This window comes from Rhea pennata, chromosome 12 (genome assembly GCF_028389875.1).
Source record: "Rhea pennata isolate bPtePen1 chromosome 12, bPtePen1.pri, whole genome shotgun sequence".
Lineage (NCBI taxonomy): Eukaryota > Metazoa > Chordata > Aves > Rheiformes > Rheidae > Rhea > Rhea pennata.
The window spans coordinates 6,381,842-6,403,649 of NC_084674.1; the positions used below are offsets into that span (position 1 = coordinate 6,381,842).

At 39.5% G+C, this 21,808-nt stretch overlaps 1 protein-coding gene across 3 annotated transcripts; it reads left to right on the forward strand.

The window, feature by feature from the left end:
- Positions 1–631: 631 nt before the first annotated feature.
- EOGT (EGF domain specific O-linked N-acetylglucosamine transferase) lies at positions 632–21,624 on the forward strand. Of its 3 annotated transcripts, none has more exons than XM_062585400.1 (16): positions 633–790; positions 1,606–1,836; positions 2,541–2,641; positions 3,195–3,303; positions 3,393–3,487; positions 4,666–4,770; positions 5,992–6,098; positions 7,963–8,066; positions 10,627–10,719; positions 11,473–11,544; positions 12,502–12,588; positions 13,735–13,803; positions 15,191–15,252; positions 16,808–16,927; positions 17,938–18,040; positions 18,449–21,624. In XM_062585400.1, the coding sequence occupies exons 2-16, from the start codon at positions 1,627–1,629 to the stop codon at positions 18,593–18,595; spliced, it is 1,584 nt and encodes a 527-aa protein (XP_062441384.1). In that variant the 5' UTR covers positions 633–790; positions 1,606–1,626; the 3' UTR covers positions 18,596–21,624. The 3 variants fall into 3 exon arrangements, with proteins under 3 accessions (XP_062441386.1, XP_062441384.1, XP_062441385.1); XM_062585401.1 differs by lacking the exon at positions 633–790 and adding an exon at positions 1,368–1,490; XM_062585402.1 differs by lacking the exon at positions 16,808–16,927 and having other exon boundaries at positions 632–790.
- The last annotated feature ends 184 nt before the right edge of the window (positions 21,625–21,808 follow it).

The window sequence follows — 21,808 nt, forward strand, 5'->3', positions numbered from 1 at the left end:
CCGCAGTGGATTTACGGATAAACCAGGCCCTGGTGCCTGAACACCCCCGCGGGTCTCCGCCGCCTCTCCGCGGCCGTCGGAGCCTCTCCGTGAGGAGGGGGCGAAGCGGCGCTACGCCGAGAGCCGCTTCCCCGCGGTGCGCGGCGGGGGAGGCGCGCCGGGGAGCGCAGGAAACCCGGCAACGGCGCGCCGAGCGGCGCCCCTTCCCGCCGCCCCTTCCTGCCCGGCCGGGAGAGGAAAAGGCCTCGTTTCCCGCCGCGCATCCTGCAAGCGCCGCCGCGGGCCCGTCTGCGCCGCGCTATTCTCGGCAGCAGGCGGAAGCGGCAGCGCCGTTTTCCTTCCTCCCGCTCGCTCTCTCGGAGGCTCTGCCGGCGCCCACGCCCGCCGCCGCCGCCGCCTCCCGGCGCCGCGCGGGTGTGAAGGCGGGGCGGGGCCGCGGCCCCCTCCCCCCGGCCCGGCCCGGCCCGGCCCGGCCCGGCCGCCTGAGGCGCGGGGAGCCCCGCGCGCCGCCCGGCCCGGCCCGGCCCCGCCCCACGGTCGGAGCCGCCGCTGCCGCGCGCCGCCGGGCGCCCCGCGGCCTGCGGCTCTGAGGCGGCGGGGCCGGACCGGGCGGAGCCGCGCCGAGCCGAGCCGCGCCGAGCCGCGCCGAGCCGCGCCGCCTCACCCGGCAGCAGCGGCGGCGACGCAGGTGCCCCCGCCGCTCTCGGAGGTCGCCGGGGCCGCCCCCCCCTCCCCCGGCAGAGCCTCAAGGCGGCCGCCGCCGCGCCGGCGCCTCTCCCGCCGCGGTCAGGTAACGCCGCGCGCGGGGCCGCGGTGGCCGGGGAGCCGGGGAGGCGGCCCGGCTGCCATCTCACCTCCGAGCGGTGCACCCGCGGCGGGCGGGCTGTGTGCGGTTGTGTATGCAATGTATAATTATATACGTGGTATAGATAGATACGTGCGGGCCTGCAGGTAACTTGCTATGTGCAAGTCGGTAGTCAAAACTTTTTAACGCGGTGCTGACCGCTAAAGGCAAGCGTGCTCGCACGTCTGGCGTTTATTCGTGGTTACAGGGTTTTCCCTTCGACTAAGGATTGTTTGGTTATTTTCTCCCAAAGCAGAGAGTGTGGTGGTCTCACACATGTTCCTCTCTCTCTGTGTGCGTATGTCTCTATACATGTATGTATACATACACACATATGTGTGTGTGTGTACATAAATATGTATAATATATATAGAAAAGCTAAACTTTTTTATTCTCTTGCAGTTCAGTACTTTTAAATTTTCTTCCTGCCCTCTGCCTGTTACGTGCTCTCCGCTTAGTTTCCAGACTTGAGCTCTCAGGGATGCTGCTGAAGCAAACACACCCTTTTGAGGCTGTGAGCTGGTAGTGCGTAATAACCCACAATGACTAACGAGTCAAAGATATTCCTGGGGTTGTGCAGTCCAGTCTCCTAGAGAAAGCTTATCCTTTGGAGGGAGGAGAGGAGACTCAAAAATCAGAAACCTGAGTATGAATTCTTTGAGTACATGAATTAATTTGTCTGAGTGTTGCCTAGTATGTTGCTTGAAATGTGCTACATCACATATATGCTAAATTTTTTTGTTTTTTCCTTTTTTCATTAGCTGCAGAACTTGTAGGTTGCCATGTTAATGTTGCTTGCTTTTGGATTGCTACTGCAAGAAATCCTGGCTAATTCCCAAGATGAAAATCTTACTGAATTCAAAAGCACTGTGGAAGAGCCATCATACAGCTACAGAACTATCAACTTGCCCGATGAGCATATTCCTTACTTTCTGCACAACAATCAGCATATTGCCAGCATCTGTAAGCAGGACTCTCTTTGCCCGTATAAAGTAAGTTAGCTTTTTGTTTTTGTTTTCTTGTGTATGTTTTTGTTCAAATGTAACTTTGGGGTGATTTATTTTGGAGTCATAGTAGTTAAAGATGATAATGAATTGGTCTCTTTGCCAGTGTGTCGATTTTATTGGGAGCTGGAATTATTGTCCTTGAAAGGGCTATATGGGATTCTTTCCTGCATCTGATGTTGCCACAAGGATTTTCCTTTTTTTTAAAGAAAAAAAAAGGATAAATTTATTAAAAAAAAAAGGTTTCTGCAAGCTTTTTGTTTGTTTTTTTTCTAGTTACAAGGCTGAAATGATCATCTGAATGGCAGTCTTGCACACATCAAAGATGTTTTATCTAAGTACAGTTAGTAATTTCTAGGCCATGCTACTTGTGAGCCTCTGCAGCCCTCAGTAGTATGAAAATTTTGGGATGTTACACACTGGATCAGGAAAATTGATTATCCTGAAAATGATGTGTTATAGACAAGGATAATATTTCTGTTTATATGTGTTCTATTTGGATATACGTCTGTGCCTAACGAATCTGAGCGTTCTTTCTGAAACAGTTTCAAAACAGATCAAACTGAAAGCCTTTTGTGTAACATACATTCCTAAGATGTAGTGAATAAGCTAACAATTAACTGAAATAATTTAAAATTTTTGCTGTCATATAACCTGATCTGTAGTCATACTCAGTGAATTCTGTATTACAGAAATACTTGAAGAAACTGAAATCCTGCTGGGGTTATGAGAAATCCTGCAAATCAGAATACAGGTTCAGTTACCCGGTGTGTGATTATGTTGAAACTGGATGGTAAGTTCCATCTAAAATATATGAAGTACAGTAAGTCGTAAAATGTATAGCGCTCACTTTTATAATAGCTGTGCAGTTACCTTTATTGTGATATTCGGAGTCTGAAAGATGATTATGATTCTTTGCAGATAGGTACATGTATGTGTGTATGCACACAAACATAGATCTTTCAACATGTTTTTTAAAATTAAGCTTTTTAAGGAAGAAAATCCTGTTTGAAATGCATCATACCACAGTGTTTTCTTTATTCAGATGTAGTCTTGAGTTCAGACTCTTAAAATAACTCTGGAGTTCCTTTCTTAGCTTTAAAAACAGAGGAGAAAATGTTAAAAAGGTTTTTATAGCCTTTTAGGGGAGAATAGCTTTAAACTGTCATTGAAGTCTTTACTTACGTGCAGCTGATAAGTTGTTTCCTGCTTTGCGCCTTAACTGCCAATAAAGTAACTGGCTGGCTTTTTTGTTTCACTTCTAGTGGAACAAAAGCATTGTGTGTTAAAGTTATTACTAGAACTGAGGAACAGCCCCTAATTTTCGTCTCTCCTTCGTGTATCAGGGCAAGTGACATTGAGACAGCCCAACAGATATTCTGGAAACAAGCTGACTTTGGTTATGTTCGAGAGAGGCTGAATGAAATGAAAACCCATTGTAAGCCTGCAACAACAGTAGGTGTTTTAGATGGATAATATAGCTTTCGCTTGCCTCTAAACTAAGTCTTGTATTGATCAAATCCTACTTGCTCTTCTGTTAACAGGGAGATTCATCTCTGACCTGTTCTCAGTACCTTCAGCACTGCAGAGCCACAAACTTGTACATTGATTTAAGAACTGCAAAGAGAAACCATGACAGGTCTCTGATTTGCTTATGTTATAGTAAAACCAAGAGATGGCAGGGAGAAACACCCCTGAATTTGTTCAACAAATCTCTCTCTATATAGCTGGTATGCTTTTTGCCATGGGATTTGCAGCTGATCAAAGGCTTGTCACTGAAGTCTTGTGGAGATCTACATTTCTGATGATTGCTCTCTGATGCTGCTGCTGTCAGCACTACAGTGTATTTAGGTTCCTGACATGCTAAGCTCTTGGTTTATTGGAGTGATGATGATTTATTGAAATCCTTCCTTCTCCTGTCTGGAGAGCAGAGAGGTGGACTTTTCTTTATCTTCAGAGATTTCCTTCCTCAGTCAGGTGACATGCAAAGTAGAATGACGTGTGAAGTAGAAAACTTTTTTTATAGGAGTTACTGAGAAGACCTTCCCTCTAGAAGGTTTTAGCAGGGTGGTTAGTGTGGCTTTATCCAGGAACCAGGGACTGCATTTTCAGATACAGTAATACTAAAGAAGACTCTGAATCTGGATCTTCTATATTCCAGATTAAAATGTTATGCATTGGCCTGCTGGGTGAAAAAAAGGTGCCACTGACAGTGGCATCATCCCTTTTTCCTTCTGCCTCATCTTTGAAGTCAATGTCTAGGGCATCTAACTTGAAAAACCTGCTTCGTGACTGACAGCAATACCCCTCAGAATGGGTTGTCGTCATCTCAGCATATCCTAAGAGCTGATTTAGACAACACCTTTGGTTGTTAAGCTAGCTTTGTGAAACCCATTCTTACTCCTTACTCTTCACATATTGTATAAAATTCTTGGATGGCTAATGGGGTAATAAAATCTGAGGTGAATTTCAGTGAGAATTTGTTATTAATAGAGTGGTGCTCCTGTAAGTAATCATGTAGCAAAATCTCATTAAATTATTCATTTGGATATGAGAGAATGATACCTAAAACATTCTGAGTAGAGTAGTGTCATCTTCTTGACTAATATTTCAAACTCTGAGGGCACTATTATCTTCATTTGGAAAGTAGGGGGAAGTGACACAATTATATTGAAAAAATATTCAAACTTTTAGATATGGATGAAGTATCTTGCTGAATTGAGAAAAGCAAGCACAGATTTGAGTCTGTAATCTAGATTGCAAAGCACTCTAATACTGTTACACAAAAATTGATAGGTTTTTATTAATTTGTATTAGATTCAAAGAAGATTTTTTCCAGAAGGGAGAAATTGGAGGTCATTGCACCCTTAATGTTCAAGCATTTTTGGCTGAAGGTCAACGCAAGAGCCCTCTGCAGTCTTGGTAAGAATCACTTGTCATGGCTGCTTCCAAGTTGGTAAGAATTGCTTGTTGTGGCTGCTTTCAAGTTCATTTAATTACTCTTTTTTTTCTTTTTTTCTTTTTTTTTCCTTCATTAGTACTGGCGGCTCTATGTTGGATATTTCATAATGGGGAAATAGCTGCTCCTTTCTAAGGTCAATTTAATCTAAGGTCAATTTAAGAGTTCATAATAGATTCCTCTAGTAATCACATCTATTCAGAGTGCTGTTCTGAACAATGATGAGTGTAATTGTGCCATTCCTGACTATTTTACATCAGCAAAATATTTGAACATGTGTTGTAACCTGAAGGTTTAACATTCAGCTGTTTTCTGGAGACAGTGTTGACTCTGCCTACCCTGCTTATGGACTGAGACAATTAATTTGTTGTAAAATGCCTTGAATTTTGTGTTTGTGCCCTAGCTGACACAATCCTTGTGGTGTTGAGGCCAGTGCAATGTCTGATCTCTGTATTGATACATCTTCCCAGGGGAAGCCTGTGTTTGGAGTATGAAACAGGCAACAATCTACAGGCTGAGCAGGAGCTTCAGAGGATGCTTTGTGGGAGCTGGTTTACTCTCAGGGTTGCATGTTAGCACTTCAAAGTAGCATTGCCAGTTCACTGATGACGTGAGAAGGAACTGGAGCCATCAAGTCTAATAAAGGACACTTTTTTTTTTTTTAATCTTTTTCTTATGTTTACAATTATTCTTCTCATTTTGCATTGATGGTCAATTTAAGTTAAGAATAGCTGCAGAAGAAGACAAGACTTATTTCTTCACTACCTATCACTATCCTCTCAGTTGCTCGTCCCTGCTTAGTTCAGAGTACAATAAATACTGCATCTGCATTCATTATTCTGACCAAAGTATGAAGATCTTGCTGAAGTGTCTCTGGCAATGCAGATCAGGTTGGATAGGCCCACAGATCTAGGCTCTTTGTTATATCTCTACTACTTTGATTTGTAGATCAAAGATGCTCTTCACTCCTGAGATCAAAGATGATGTTTAACCTCTTGGAGCTCATAACCTGAGAACTTTCCATTACAATTACAAACAATTTTAGTTGTCAGACTTTTATCAGACTTCAGCAACCCTGTTAAATCAAATTCACTGGATGAACAGTTGTTACATCTTAGATATGAGATACGTATTTTTAAGTGTGTTAATGACAAAGCATGTTCTATGTGGATGAATCTTTCTAGGTTTGCAGAACTCCAGACATTTACCACATTAAACTTCAGGCCCCTAGAAGATGGCAAATGTGACATTATTATTGAGAAGCCAACATACTTCGTGAAGTTGGATGCAGGTAAATGGTGTTTTTAGTGTAGACTTATATCCTTTAATACTGCAGTGAAAAGAGCCTATATCATCATGCTCATCTACGTTACACCTTTGTGACTGTCGATTTTACTTGTGTTTTTTTTGAAAAAAGGTATAACAGTTTCATCCTTTTTTTGTAGTTCTATTAATAATCTCAGCAATATAAATTTAAACCTTACATTTTGTCACAGATGCTTAAAAAATATATCAGAGAAATTCCCTGCCACATGTCTACACAGAGTCTTTGAATCTTCACTGTGTTTTGACAGAGTCTTTAGCACAAAGTCAAAAATTCTTTTGTGTTGAGTCTTTGATTCTTGGCTGCGTTTCCAGATGACAGTTTTCAGTTTTCCATGTCTGCTACATGAAAGCAAGGTATGTGTATATACATGTCTTGCAACGTGTGCTAGGTAAATGAGGATTCTATGCCTGTTGAAGGATTTGGAGGAGGAAATAGTGTTCAAAGACAAAATTCAAGGGAATAAGTTTTGTTAGTAGATTAAAAAGACTGATAACACTATTTTAATCTTCAAGCTTCAAATTCGGGGGAAAAGCCACTGCAGGGAGAAATTAACTATTTCATTACAGAGAGCTGTGGTGATTGCTGGGCTATGGTATACCAAAATTCATGAGAGGAATAGCACCAAAAGATCTTTAGGAAGGCAAATCATCCAGTGATACTTGACATTTTGGAAATTCATCAGCCTTTTTGCTCATGTGGTGTATTTTGAAGACCGGTGTTAGCAAAAGAGAATTTTCAACATGTAGACATTCAAACAAGCTGCTCGAGGGTAAGCTATGTTTTAAACTAGATATTTGCTGTATTTTGACCTTCATGGCACATTGCAACCGTGAACTGGATTACCCGTCACCTCCCCTGTGGGCAAATATCTTCTGTTTTATGCAAGGTTTGTGTAGGCACCTGAGTGTTTTGCTATCAACTTGTACCTTTGAGCAGGGTTGTCTAGCTGTGTCTAGGAGACAGTTCTGTACACCTCCATCTGCTTTATTTTAGAGGAAGAAGAAATTTGCTGTTGGGGCATTATGGGAAGCCCAGCAGCTAGTTACTGTCATGGAATTCTTCATGGCAAGGAGCTTAAAAACAAGGACTGTCTACACAGTTGCAAAACTGGTGTCTAGTCTTCACTAGCAAAGAAACTGGACTATCTTACCTTCATTATTTCATGGTAGCTTTTTATGTGCTTATAGTCTTAGTAAGAAACCAAGAGTGAGCAAGAATGCTCTGAGAAAGAACCTGATGAATTACTTGGGCTTTGGCTCGGGTGCAAGTACAAGTTCTGTCTTGAAGTCCTCCAGACGGAGCTTCCCTGAACACTTTATTTTTTTAAGAGCACTGCCAAAGACCTGTTTTTAGTGTTTCCTGTATGTCTGGATAGTTACTGTTAATGCAGAAGTTACTTTCATACACCCTAGAAAGCAGTTGTATGCTGCAATGAGAAATGGCAAGTAAAACTTTTTTTTTCCCACTGCCTTATTGACCACTGATCTCTCTGAACTTTTCTTAACATGTGCCTTACTTCAGATTTCTTACCTTGATGCCCTCCCTTTTAAAGGTTTGGTTTTCTGGAGAAAGCTTTCAGTCAGAAGCAAGGGAGAACTAATGAGAAATGCGGCTTTATTCATACATATGTGTGTGTGTGTATATATATGTTTGTATGAATATGTACTTTGTATGTGTATGTGTGTATATGTATGCACACGCACAGACATGCACACACACACACACCTGGAATTTATTCACAGGGACAATACTAAGGAAAAATCTATATAAAGTAGTAAAAACTGGAGCGAATAATGTAGTATCTTGCTAACAATTCTTTCTTTCTCAGGTGTTAATATGTACCATCACTTCTGTGACTTCGTCAATCTTTATATTACACAACATATCAATAATTCATTCAGTACTGATGTCAACATAGTCATGTGGGATACAGTAAGTCTGTAGTGCTTTTGTCATACTTTGTGATGAACTATATTTCTACTTTATAGAGACTGAAGATTCTGATAGGCAATCCTTGAATTTTCTTGTGGGCTGCTGATTTCATCATGTAGAGCTGATAAGTTTTTAGATTTTATTAACAAGGGTGCATAAACAATGCTTAAGGAACTGGTTTCCTGCCAGAGGTCATGTGTTGTTTTAACACTACTGCATAACTGATCTTTTGGTAGTAGGTAATTATGCCTTTTTTGGTGTGACATAATCTGGTTTTTGTATATGCCATTTGAGTATTTCATGCTGATGATTTTTTTGTAGAATTTTTCTTTGAGAAGAAATACTTAAAGTATTTTTTTTCTGCCTTGAAAAAGAAATGCATCAGTGTTATTTCTAAATCAGTAATGGGCCTCCTGTAATAAAGAAAAAAAGCTAAGTAAAATCCTTGAATATAGCAAATCAGGGTCTAGTACTTAATTGCAAGAATGCTATTTAAAGAAACTGCTTCTCTCTGTCACTTCTTAGAATGCCACAAGTGAAGCTATTTCTGCTGTAGTGAGTTGAAACAGTGACTATGTTTAAAAATAACAATAATTTTATTGACTAGTGTGTAAGTTGTGTAGGACAGCATTTGGTTTTTCATTGTTTAATTTAAGTTTGTAGTATGTTACATAAAATGTATAACCAGGTCCAAAAATAACACACCTCTTGTCTGTACTATTGTCCGAAGTCTGTCTATTGTTTTGGTCTCATGTAATACCAGGATTTCTTTGTGTATTCACTATTCTGACAGCTAAGTATTTAGCAGAAAACTGCCAATATCCACTCCTTGCTATTTAATGAGAAACTTTGTTGGCTAGAAGAAAACAGTTTTTCTAGTTCCCTTTTATTTTGAAAACTAAAATAAATCCACTTACCAGATAAGCAAGTTCCCAGATGTTATGTAAGGAGCTGTTAATCCAGCTCTGATGGCTTTCTGAAAAGATAACATATTAAATGTAAATTACTTTGAAAAGTAATTCCTTTTCTTATGTAACATCATTGAATCAAATAATTTGCTCAAATGTTGGAATGAGTACTGTCATTATGCAGCTTTAAATGAATCTAACTACTGCTTCTACTGAAGTTCATTACCATGTATAGCCAGATGATGGCACCCAGTAACTTCTGATAAGCTGCCTCAATGGTTATCAAAAGATAAGAATGAATAATAAGTTCAAGTCCTTTCTTTCTTTCTTTCTTTCTTTCTTCTCTCTCTCTCTCTCTCTCTCTCTCTCTCTTTTTTGTAATTGGATTTGGGCATATTCTCTAGCTACTGTAAAATTGGTGCACTTATTGTTCTTATTAAACAGTAATGCCCTCAGATGTAGGTTAAACAAAGCAGAAAATGAATAGGAAATCCACTGGGTGTTGATTTGCAGACTGTCTCTGCCAATGCAAGAAAGCAATGTTTACAACAAACTTCTAAGGAGAGGAGACAGGGTTAGAGAGCGATACTTCCAGCTTTGAAGATCAGTTCTCTACTTCTAATCTGGAAGAGCAGTTCTTGTAACGTAGACTGCCAGAGAGTAGTATGGATTGTGAAATTTGTTAAAACTTCATGGCAGAGGAAGAGGGAGGAAATCTGGCAACCTTAAGAATCTTTTAGATTCACTAGTTGTCTGCTCTCTTCTGTGGTCAGATACAGTCTTATTTTCAAATTTATTTTTGAGAATGTTTCCACATAACTTTCCAAAGAGGATGAAACAAATCCAGAACAGAAAAAAAGCTTTAAGCAGAAATCTGCACCAGAGTTAGTGAGGTCTTGAACTGCATTCAAAGAGTAAGAGGTGATGACTCTTTAGCCCTCAGATGTGCAGGAACTGTTACAGAGCTGAAAGCAAGAGCCCCTACTGCTACGACTGAAAGACCAAAAGGTTCCACAGATACTTGCTGCTATAGGGAATTTTTATATTCTGTCCTTTAGAGAAACTTCAGGTAATTCCAAACATAATTTCCCTGTTGCTTCTTCCACCAGATCAGATCATTGTCTTCAATCTGTGAGATGTATGCTATGTGCAAGTAAGCATCCCAAAATAGAGGCAAACGTGAAACAGGCTTGTTGTGACTTTTTATTTTCAAACAATAATGCTGCATTTGAATTCCCAGATGGTTGTTAGTCTCAGCAGTCCAGGTCCATGCCATCCACTCTCCTTACCTTTCCGTTACTTCAAATTTAACCTATATTCTGTTGTTTTCTGGATAAGATAAGGAAGGGTACACCTTGCTCCCAAGTCACAGACTGTAATCTGTTACTGCAGAATTTGTCTAGATTGCTGATTTATAGAATTGTTTTATTGAAAACTAACTACCTACCAGGTAATTTGAGTTAACCACCTTTGTAAACACCAGGTTAGATGTTCTGTAATGTCTGTCTTCTGTGCAAGGCTGTCTTAGGTCTGGTGTGGTGATCTGCATATAAGGTGTATGTTAAGTCATATGCAGCTTGTAAATAATTAGGAGAATTTTTATATGCATTTCTATAATCATTATGCACATGTGGTTTTTTCTTTCCTCCTAGAGCTCATATGGCTATGGTGACTTGTTCAGTGAGACGTGGAAGGCATTTACTGACTATGAAATAATACACTTGAAAACCTTTGACTCTAAAAGGGTATGGAATTGTATGCTTTGTTTTAATTCACAGAGGCTACATAGTAAACACGATCGCTTCTCAAGCCACTTTTGGATATGAGTGTTTCTGAAGAAGGCATTAATATTTTAAGTGCATGTTTAATTTAGTGATATTTGTACTCTATCTTACAAACTAGAGAGACAGCAATAGCCACAGTAGCCTGTTTCTGTGGTATGTCTGCGCTTCGTGTAGACAGATGAAACTTCTATGCCTTCCGAGAAGTGGTATTTATGTATTAGTTTCACTTTGGCAGCACCCTCTACTGAAGCTAAGGGTTTTCAAATGGTATTGTCATTCTAAATTGTCTAATTCTCGTTGAGGTATATCTCTTCTCCTTTAACTGTTAATATACTTGATGTTTCTCATAAATTGTGATATTTTTACTCCTACCAAAAATATGTGCCTTCATTGAGAGCTCGTTTTAGTCTCTTAAATCCCTTAAGCCCTGTCTTAAACATTCTCTACTGTTTACCTGATTTTCTTCTACTTAGTTAATGTTTGTTCTGCTTGTTTTTTTGTGTCCCCACTTCCCTTTTTTGTATGTGTAGCGTCTTGAGAGTTCTTTTGAGACGGGAATTGTCTTTGTTCTATTCATTTGCACAATTGTTAGGGAAGTGAGGATGTTCTTGGCAGGAGCACCTAATTGCTAACTCATTATAATGAGTGATTGCACTGAATGAGCAGGGGATGTGCCAGCAGTGCAATGTAACTTCTTGTGATCTTCCTTTGCAGGTATGCTTTAAAGAAGCAGTCTTCTCATTACTGCCTCGAATGCGATATGGCTTGTTTTATAACACACCATTGGTGAGTCCTTTTTATCAGTCCAATGTGTTCACTAGGGGTGTGTGTGTATGACAGTATAAAATCTTAACTAATGAATCTCTCAAGCATTTTGCGGAGTTATCATAAAATGTACTGTTGTGTGCAACTCCAGATGAAATGATCTGCTTTAGGGATTAGGGTTTCAAAGGGCACTTGATTATTGTACTTAAATGGTTGATGGTAACTGCCTGTGTACAGGCTCCTACTTCACAGTTCATGAAACGCAGATTATTCCTCTTTAATGGGAGGGTACTGTGAATTTACTGGTATTCTTGCAGAGCACAAAAGCTTGTAAATTGGCAGTGTTGACAGAAGCTGCTTCTATGCAAGCTACTTCTATGTGCGCTTTTATCTTGGGACTGTCACTTTGCATATTCCATGGAGAATAAGTTCTGAATATGGGTGATTACTGCCATGCATTGATGTGATAACTTGGACCATACTTCCTTAATTTGCTTCCTTTGTTTGTGGCATTTCTCTGGGACTGATGTAGCAGGGTCTTCTGACTAGCTGAGAATGTGGGATGGGAGGCTGGGAAGGGAGGGAGTGCAGGCTAAGGGAAGTGAGGCTCTGCAGAAGAGAAAGTGGGAAGCCTGAGGCTGAGATTCTGGCTTATGGGGATGGAGGGCACCCACTTGAGAGGCAAAATTGCCCATTCTAGCGTTACTAAGAAAGGCTCTGTGAGAGTGTTTGTTGCTGGTCGCTGCCTTTCTGCAACAGCTTTCATTCTGGGGTGTTAGCTTGTGCATTCAGACTGTAGCAGTGTAGAGCGAGTCATGTTTCCTTCTAAATTAGAGTGTCACTTCTGTTGCAGCGAATGCTTAATGCAGTGCATGATGGTAGGGTTTTTTTCGGAAAGCATGGTAAAAGATTGGTCACAAAGTGAGGTTTGCCGAGGAAAATAACTTTTTGTAATACTAATTACTCTTCTAATTTCAGATCTCTGGCTGTCATGGTACAGGACTATTTAGAGCATTTTCTCAGCATGTATTACACAGATTAAATATCACACAAGAAGGACCAAAGGTATGATAAAAGAGAGATAAAACTGCAGTGCAGAGCTTGCTGTTCTTACCTGGATGAAAAACAGCAAATAGCTGGACCCAGTGGGAAGTGAGAGCAAACACTGCACTTTTTTTTCCTTTACTGGGGCGCTCAGGATTTTCTTTCAATAAGCCAGTCAGTTCCATAAAGGCCTCCAGCAAATATTTATGTATGTTTGTAAAAGTTGACCCTGTGTCTCATCTCTGTAGGACAGACTTTAGAATATCCCACTCTGAGCCCTAGGAAGCTGCTCTTGCCCATCCCCTCCTGTGTGCCCAAGACCTTTATGTTCTTCCCAGTTGTTATATATGTGGTATGTTGTCTCTTCTGGAGCGTGCTGACAGTGTCCTGCTTATAGGTCCGGCAGAGAGGATCCCACAAAGGGGTCGACTTCCTCACTGCAGACATGCTCTTTTATCAATCCTCACAGCTACTGCTGAGCTCAGATCAGAGGAGGGAATGATTGGATCTGGTCCTTAAATTCCCTGCCTTGTACCATGTGTCTGACCCTGGACTTCTTTGTGGTACACACTGATGGTTTTTGCAAACTGTTGTAATGTCTGTGTTGATGGATACAGCATTTTTGGGCTTCTTAAAGTGTTTACTAGGAGCAGTCTATGTATTATCACTGAGGGACACATGCTGTAGAGGCATTTAGTTATGCTTCTCCTGCTGACACTAATGGGAGTCATGCAGTTAAATCTTTTTATTTCACTTGGAACATTTACCCCCGTGAGTCCAATTAATCTAAAGAGGTAAAGGGAGGAACTGTTGTGGAGGTAAAATATTTTTTTCCGAGAATCTTGTGCACAAACCACCCTGAAAGCGGCTTCCCTGCTTTTAAGAACTGCTGTATAATGTGTAATACAAAGACTCGTTTGTACTGAATAAAAATAAATCATTCAGAAAACATTCTATTCTTTGTTAATAGTAAGACTTTCACAAAGTTTTTGACACTTCTAATCTGTTGAAAAATACAATGTGAATTTTAAGGTGGTTACATCATCTGTTATATGGGGAGTGAACATACTTAGTTGCTCAGATAATTGCTAAAATAAACATGGAAGATTTTTCTTTTAGTAAGGTCTGCCTCACAGCTAACTCATTGCTGTTTCTTTCCTTTTTTAGGATGGGAAAATTCGAGTCACAATACTTGCACGCAGTACAGATTACCGGAAAATATTGAATCAGAATGAGGTGTGGTTCTTCATATTTTTAAAACAAATAAATCATCCAGAAGTTAAATTTTGCTCATTGAATTGATTTTCAGGCACAACCAAGACTGCCCATTGGCAAGTCTTGGATAAGTATGTGCAGTGCTAATGCTGATTTCTTCTAATATATCTTGTGGCCAGTCTCTGTTCTTGTACACCAGGCAGTGAACCTTGCTGCCCTTGGTAAATACCCAGTGGCAGACTACAGATGTAATACAAAAAGTATTTCCTCTTAACAAATAGATATTGTAGAACCTTCTGATAAAATTAAATTATTTTGCTTTCATATTGTTCTCTTTGATTTCTAGAAGCCTCAGTGTTGAAAACGCTAATGAAAAGCTTTGTTATGCTTGCAGAACAAAATGCATAGGCAGTTGTGTCTGAGTATGAGCATTCAAAACTTAATGAATTTTCATGCTGATTTGCGTTTTCAAATCATGCAACTTGGTGGGCTTACAATGAAGCTGCTCGTGTTGTTGTAGATAACTACATTGTGATAAAATGATAACATCTAATGTTTTTATACCTCTCTTCATTCTTAGTGCCTGACAAAAAATTATTAGACATTATTATCCCCATCTTAAATAGGGGAAAACTGAGGCTTGTTTGATGCAGTAGCTTAGTGGCAGAATAGAGCTCATATCTGCAGTGCTGTGCCTTCTCTGCTAGGCAGTCCACGGTGCCTGTCTACACTGCTACATGTAGTGTGTTTTCTGATAATAGGCACATGACAGGAAGTGAGAAGTTAATCTTCTCTTGACAATGCTTTTGTAAAGGAAAATGCTTTGATTTCTCTCCCTCTTCTGCCTGTGGTAGGAGTCTTACAAAAAAAGCCCTTTCAGGTTAGAAGCCCAGGTTGTGTTGGTTTCTCTTCTCACGTGAGTAGGAATCTGGCCTGGTAAGGTGTTCTTGAAAATTCTTCTAGCCACCAATTTCTTTCTTTAGGTTTTGGAATATTTTTTGGAAATCCAGCCTGAAATGTCACATCCTCCCATTATTTCTGACAAAATTCCTACTAGTTTGAGTGGTTTAGGATTACTCTCTGGGACATGTAAAAGGTAACAATATACTCTGTGATGGTGCAGGAGAATCAAGTCCCCCCTCTGGTGGCTGCCCTGCCAGGAGTAAGGTATGGGAAGGTATGAAAGGATCTCAGTGTTAGAAAACGGATTTGACCTAGGGGTCATCTTGCACACTGGGATTTGAGTAGAGAGACTGGGGAATAGCTCCTTTATATGGCAGTGACAGTCTGTTCTTCTCAGTGTAATTCCCTGGTGAGGAAGGGGGAGTGTGTAAAATGGTCAGGAGCATGGGGAGGAATTAATTGAAGCAGAACATTAAGTCATAGGCCTTTTTATTTTCTTCCTTAGCTTGTGAATGCTTTGAAAACAGTATCGACGTTGGAGGTCAAAGTGGTAGACTACAAGTACAAGTACGTATTATGGTAGAGAAAGTTGGTGTGGTTTCACACTGCCTGTGGCTGGTGATGAGCCATTTGCAAAGCTGCTTGTGCCCCAGTGCTCAACCTCTGTGAAATCCAAGAACTGCTAAGGCAAGGAAGAATGTTACTGAAGAAGTGATGGGTGAGCTAGTTAAGCATTCCCATCCAATGACTAATTACTTAGGAATGAATCTCTAGAGTCGGACTCATGTTAAAACTACTTTATGATGAGCAAGTTTTGAAATCTCTTTCCTTTCTGTGTTTCCTCTCTTAGAAGAAGCTGCAGTCCCATCATTTTCGGGGGTTTGCTAATACTCTTCAGTGGGTCAACAGGGATTTCTCTTCTGTGATGATAATGTCTTATTTTATGGCTATTAGCTTAAGCTATGAATTATTATTCATTACTATTTGCTGCTTTGGTTGTCCATGAAGACACCAGGTCAGTTTATGGTGCCCATTGAGGTAGGCAATGTGTCAGTAACAAATGTCTTGAAGAGGAAGTTCCCAAGTGGTGTATGCCTGTGTAAGATGGCAGCAGCTCTGATCTACTCACTGGCTCTGTCATGGATCTTGACGCAGGAAGAGTAGGGAGCCAAAGCAGTGCTGGGAGATCAGTGTTGACCAAAGCTGAGACAGGGAGAAGTCAAGATTTGTTTAACGCCTCTACCACTTAAGATGGCACTTGAGCAGGTCAATAGTGGTAAAGAGGATAGATGCTCGTGAGAGGCCATCTAGACCATCCCACTGTTTGAAAGCAGGACCCAGTGGTACTTCTGTACTTACTGATGCTTGTCCAAACCATTTGTAGTATCATTCAGCACTGGAGATTGCCTCAGCGATCCTGCTGCATCACTCTCCTCATAGTTGGAAGGATTCTCTGGTATCTGCCCTTACTGCAGCTTAAGCAGTCTAAACTTTCTTGTTGCAATTTAAGCCAGTTGTTTTTTATTCTCTTCAGAAAGGTCAGGGAGGAAATTATTCTATCTTTGTGTTGTTATGAACTGTTTTTACAAGACTGAAGCCTGCTGCAGTTTCCCTTTTCACTTTTTTCCTCTTATGACTAAATACTTTCAGTCCATTCTTTCCTTGTGTGCTCAGGGAACACCTGCTTGCTTGAAAAACTTTATGTGGAGAAGTGACATACAGGGAGAACTAACAGTTCCAGGAGCTTAAACAAAGTCTGATCTCCTTTTTTCTGTTTGATTCCCTATGTATAAGTTCAGGTTGGGTATCTACTAATTTTTAAGTACCACCAAGTAAAAAGTAAAGAAAATTTACAAAAACTTAAAATGGATTACCAAAGAAAATCAGATTTTTGGAGCAGACTCTCGTTAATGTGAAGTTTTGAAATCTGTTTTGATTTCTTTTAATTCCATGCTGAGTTATTGCTGGTTGCAGCATTTTTGATTTTTACTATTGTTCCTTTAAAAATCAATTCCCTCTTACAGAATTCCCTTAAGTTAATTTTGCGCTTTCTACATGTAACTAATTTGTGCTGAGATGGATAGGCATGCCAGATCACCACTCTATGTTATGTTGCCTGCAGGGAACTTGAATTTTCAGAGCAATTGAGAATTACACATAACTCTGATATATTCATTGGGATGCATGGAGCTGGACTTACCCATTTGCTTTTTCTGCCGGACTGGGCTGTTGTTTTTGAGCTGTAAGTCTGTTTTTCTCTTCTTATAATAAACATAACTGCTAATGTCTGCTCATGTGTGCTAGTGAAGCACCCTCCTTTGCTAGTATTTGACTGTGAATGTTCTGTTTCATCCTCCTCTAGGCTTCATTTTTGGGCAGTCTTTTCCTTTGGGAATAGAAAGTGAGGAAGCTTCCATTATAATGTACAATGTGTGATTATTTATACAGCCTTGGCTTGTGGTTTGTTGTGATGTTGTGGTATAAACGAGAGGCAGCCTAGTGAGTAATTGCTTGGGGAAAATGACAGAAAGAGACTCATATTTTGCTTGGGGGCCTGACCTCTAATAATGGTATTCTGGTGATCTAGATGAATTGATTACAAAAAATGTTTGTCTAGACTGTTAAAGATCCCCTCCTCCCCGAAAAGTTATTTATATCCTGCTTTCTATAGTTGGGACATGAGCACCAGCTTCCTGGCCTAGCTCAACTGGGTGTCTTCCATCTTACCTAAACTTCTCCAGTAGATTCATTAAACATATTTTGTCATGAAGTATTACTAATAGATACTCCATTTCTGTTGAGCTAAACAAAAATGCCATATGCTTGTCAGAAGAGCATTGAATTCTCCATCTTGGACAATTCTACTTAAAACCCTGCAGTGGGGCAAGGCTATGGAGCTGGCACTTAACAGGGCAGGCTTTTCTGAGAGTATTTTGTCCAATCTTCAAAGAGTTCAGAAACCTAGGGATTTTCTACGTGCCTATAACCTCCTGCAGCTGAATGGTGATATGACAGACTAGCACGCATCTCAAATTGCCTCTTAGACCACATTTTAAGAACAGATGGGTAGCCCTTGTTCTTGGTTTCCAGTGGAGCAGAATCTGGTCTGTGGTGTTTTGCTGCCTTAGAACTAGAAAATAAATGTCTAATTAAATGTCTAAGTTTTGATTTTCCTCCCTTTCCCTTCCCCTCCTTCTGCCTGATTGGCTTCAGCATAATTTCTGTGGTTAAATATGAGCTGCCTGTCCCTAGGTATAATTGTGAAGACGAACGTTGTTACCTGGATTTAGCAAGGCTGAGAGGCATTCACTACATCACTTGGCAAAAAAGGAATAAAGTATTTCCTCAAGATCAGGTAATCATAGCCACTGATGGAAGGGTGGGGATGATTTTCCTACTATAACTTCATTTGTTTAAAGGTTAGCTTGTTTTACCTGCGTTCTCATCTTCAATATGATTTTCTTTTTTTTAGTTGAAATTAACTTCCTTGATAGGTGAAGAAATCATTTGATACTAATGGCTGAATGAAGAAGAGAAAAGAAGTTAACAGGCCATTAATCCAAGCTATCCATAACATTGTTTTCCGGTTTCTTTACTGATAGTGTTATTTATTTATTCATTTTGCTTCAGAGCACATCAATGGATCAGATATAATTAACTTAAAGTGGTAGAAGCTCAACTCTTTGTTTTTTTCTTTTTTGAATGGAAGATGTACTGATTTTTTTTTGTTTTTGTTGTCTAAATGCTTGTATTTCTTTTTTAGGGACACCACCCAACACTGGGAGAACATCCAAAATTTACAAACTATTCCTTTGATGTGGAAGAATTTATGTACTTGGTTCTTCTGGCTGCAAATCATGTTTCACAACATTCCAAGTGGCCATTTAGGGTAAAACATGATGAATTCTAAATTAGACTTCAGACTGAAATATTATTTTAAATAATGCTTCATAAAGATATTGTAACAACATAAAGCAAAATGCTGGTGTGAAATATGTAAACCTCTAGGAGGGAAACAATCCATTTTTAATTTGTCAAACCAGTTCATGACACCATACTGTATCTTCGTATTCCTCCTCTTTAATTTTAGTGGTTTTCCATATGTAAAAGCTATCAGGACTTCTTCTGCTCTATTCTTGCATCCCAAATTCTGAACTATTAGTTCATTAAAAAAAATAGTCTGTACATTTCATGTAACGTTATCTTGGGTAGGTATTTGTCTTGTAGTAATTTATGCTTGTTATGTGAAGTGGGGAAATGCTAGAGGATGGAGAGTAGTACGTATTGATTTCTCAATATAGTCTCTATGAGAATGAAATAGGCCTATCACAGAGTTCTTCTGTTCCTCTTTAAGAGCTGGATGCTTTTATACTGTAGTAGTGTACCTCCAAGTGAAAATCTGGAAAGGACTTGACTTGTCTTCCTGTTATAAGACACTGGTCAGTATATCTTTTGTGGTCAGGTTACATGTCAGGTTGCAGTTTCAGTACGGCCAGTTAGTTCCTTTCAGTCACCATCCATGTTATTGCAATTCTTGGCCCTGTATCACTTCTAGATTTGAAGATCTTGCTTTGTAAAATAATAGTTTTAAGAATGAAGTGGTTAAGCAAACTTGTAACTTTTCTTGTTTGATGTAGCAGACACTGCAGCCTCCTATTTCAAACTTAGACACATTTTCAAGATAGAGCGCAGTATATCTTATATTTTCATATCAAAAAAAAAAAAAAAAAAAAAAACTTTGTGACTCTTTCCCCTCTTCTCATTTTAAAAATAGTTTTAAATGTAACAGGTTTGCTCAGTAAGTTTAGTCAGTGATCTTCCAAAGCACATAAGGCTTTTCCTAAGTGAATATTTACAAACTTCTAGTAATCCAGGTATTTCCTACTTTTTCACATAAAAATATACTTTTGCAATGGAAAACTTGAGAAAATTGGAATAAAACTTAAGGTTTTTTTTGAGAATGCTAAAGAGAATGGACTACTGGTATTATGACAAACGATAAGGTATGTAGGGTGTTTTGCAGCTGAAGGGAAATGAAGTCATGAGGAACTTAATTCCTGGGACCATATCTCAGTAATCATCAGCCTGATCTCAGTAATATTCTTTTCTCACAAGGTTCTGCCAGTCTTTCTGAAACCAGTATCCTAGCTCACTGTTTTCAATAAAGACAATATTAAGCCAAAACTCAGTGTTCTGTAAAATTTCCACCTGGAGCTGGCATCTTTATGCTAGTGAAACAAATGTGAGTAGTTCTGTTGTCTTAAATGGGGCCAGAAGGATATATGTAAAAAAACAAGTTCCATGAGATAAAAAGCCAGAGTTCTGTGTTACACTAGTATATATTTTTTTGATAATGTATTCTAATGACACACTTGCAGTATAGTCATACACAGTTTCAGTGGCTTGAAGCAAAGCATATGTTTGTATGCAAAAGCAAGACAGTGTCAGAATAAATGTAAAAACTTCAGTGGAATAATTGTAGGTATTATTGACTTCCAGTCTCTTAAGAGTCGTAGGGAATTTCACAGATTGTAGGTATGTTTACTGACTTGCCTACACTGGCAAAGATGAGTTACTATAAGTGTAACTTTCATACAGATCTCTCGTGACTTTAAGCAATGCATAGGAAGAGCCAAATATCGCTGAAACACAGAATCTATTAAGGTATTTGGTGCAATTTTTAGTTTAGTGCATGCATAACTGATGGTAAAACTGTTTTGCTTTAAAGAATCATGGAAGCAAAATTGCACTTCTTGATACGAAAAAAATTGCTTTCTTTGAGAAATGCAGTTTCCTGTACGTGTTTGTGTTTTTTTTATCTTGTGGGGTTTTTTTAAAGAAAAATATGTATAAAACTTAAGTCAGTGAAGTGTACAAGTTTGAAAGAAATATCTCCAAGTAAAGAAGACACTTAACTATGAATGATGCACAGATATATTTGATAAAAAACTTTTTATTAAAGAATATATTGTAGAGCTTTTGATCATCATTTGCCAGGTTTTGTAGGCAAATGTTTTAAATGCTCTTAATTGCATAGCATCATGTCTATCTTTTTCTGCCATGACAACCTGATGTTCAGCTGTCCAAACTGACATTCAGATTGGTAGAGTTTTGAGGAAAATTTTTGTGTATATTTAACTTTCTGTACTGCAGGTGATGCTGTTAAAGCCAGCTTGAATGCAAGCACATGCTTGAATCTTTGCAGAAGCAGCAGCCCACTTGCTGATGAGGAATTTCTATTTCAAGCTGTGTTAGGATTCACTAAAATAAGTAGTTGAACAGATGCCTGAATGCATGGATGAGAGGCTGTGGGGACTTAATCTAGGGGCAAAATATCCTGCCAACACTCTCCAATTTCAGTAAACTTGAGTGCAATGTCAACATTTGATAACGTGTTCTTCAGTGTTTATGGGTTAGTATTACTGGGATGAAAACAGTATTTTGGTTATTTAGCTTTACAAATAGTCATACAATTATGTTGGCAGAAGAAAGAGGTTTGGTTGGACTAATGGAATTTTGCCCAGAAATCCCCAGAGAGAACTTGGGCAGCAGCAAAGATTTAGTTCACATGACCTTCTTCAAGAGGGTTTGGGTCAACTCAGTCTGCCTGGAAATCAGAATTTGATGGAATCCATGAGGCTTTCCAGGCCACTTCTTCTTTAGGTAGGGTATAGCTTTGGATTTTATTTTCCTAACAGACTGTGGGAGTTTTGTTCCTTGCTACTTTTGATTTTTGTGTCTCTAGTGTTGTGGTGATTCCTTTTCACTACCGTAAGTTTAGAGTCTGTGTTCAAATGCACATTGGCATAAGCATGATAAATTGAGCTTTGGCACTTAATGAACGTTGCCAGTCCCGAGTACTTTCAGAATTGCTTGTGATTCATGTACAATTTAAACTGAAATTCTTTTTTTTTTAATAAAAATTAACATGTAGATGTACACTGCTTCTTTCCTTTTTACTTCAGAAGTGTTGAAGATGTGTTTTAAATTTTTGTTCATGCAGTTCTGTGGAAGTTGGGTAAGTGTGAGAAATGGTTTGTGATTGGGGAGGTGGCAAATCAGGGTTATTCATCTTGAGAGCACAATTATAAATATTAAGGCAATAAATTTTTAAAACCAATGA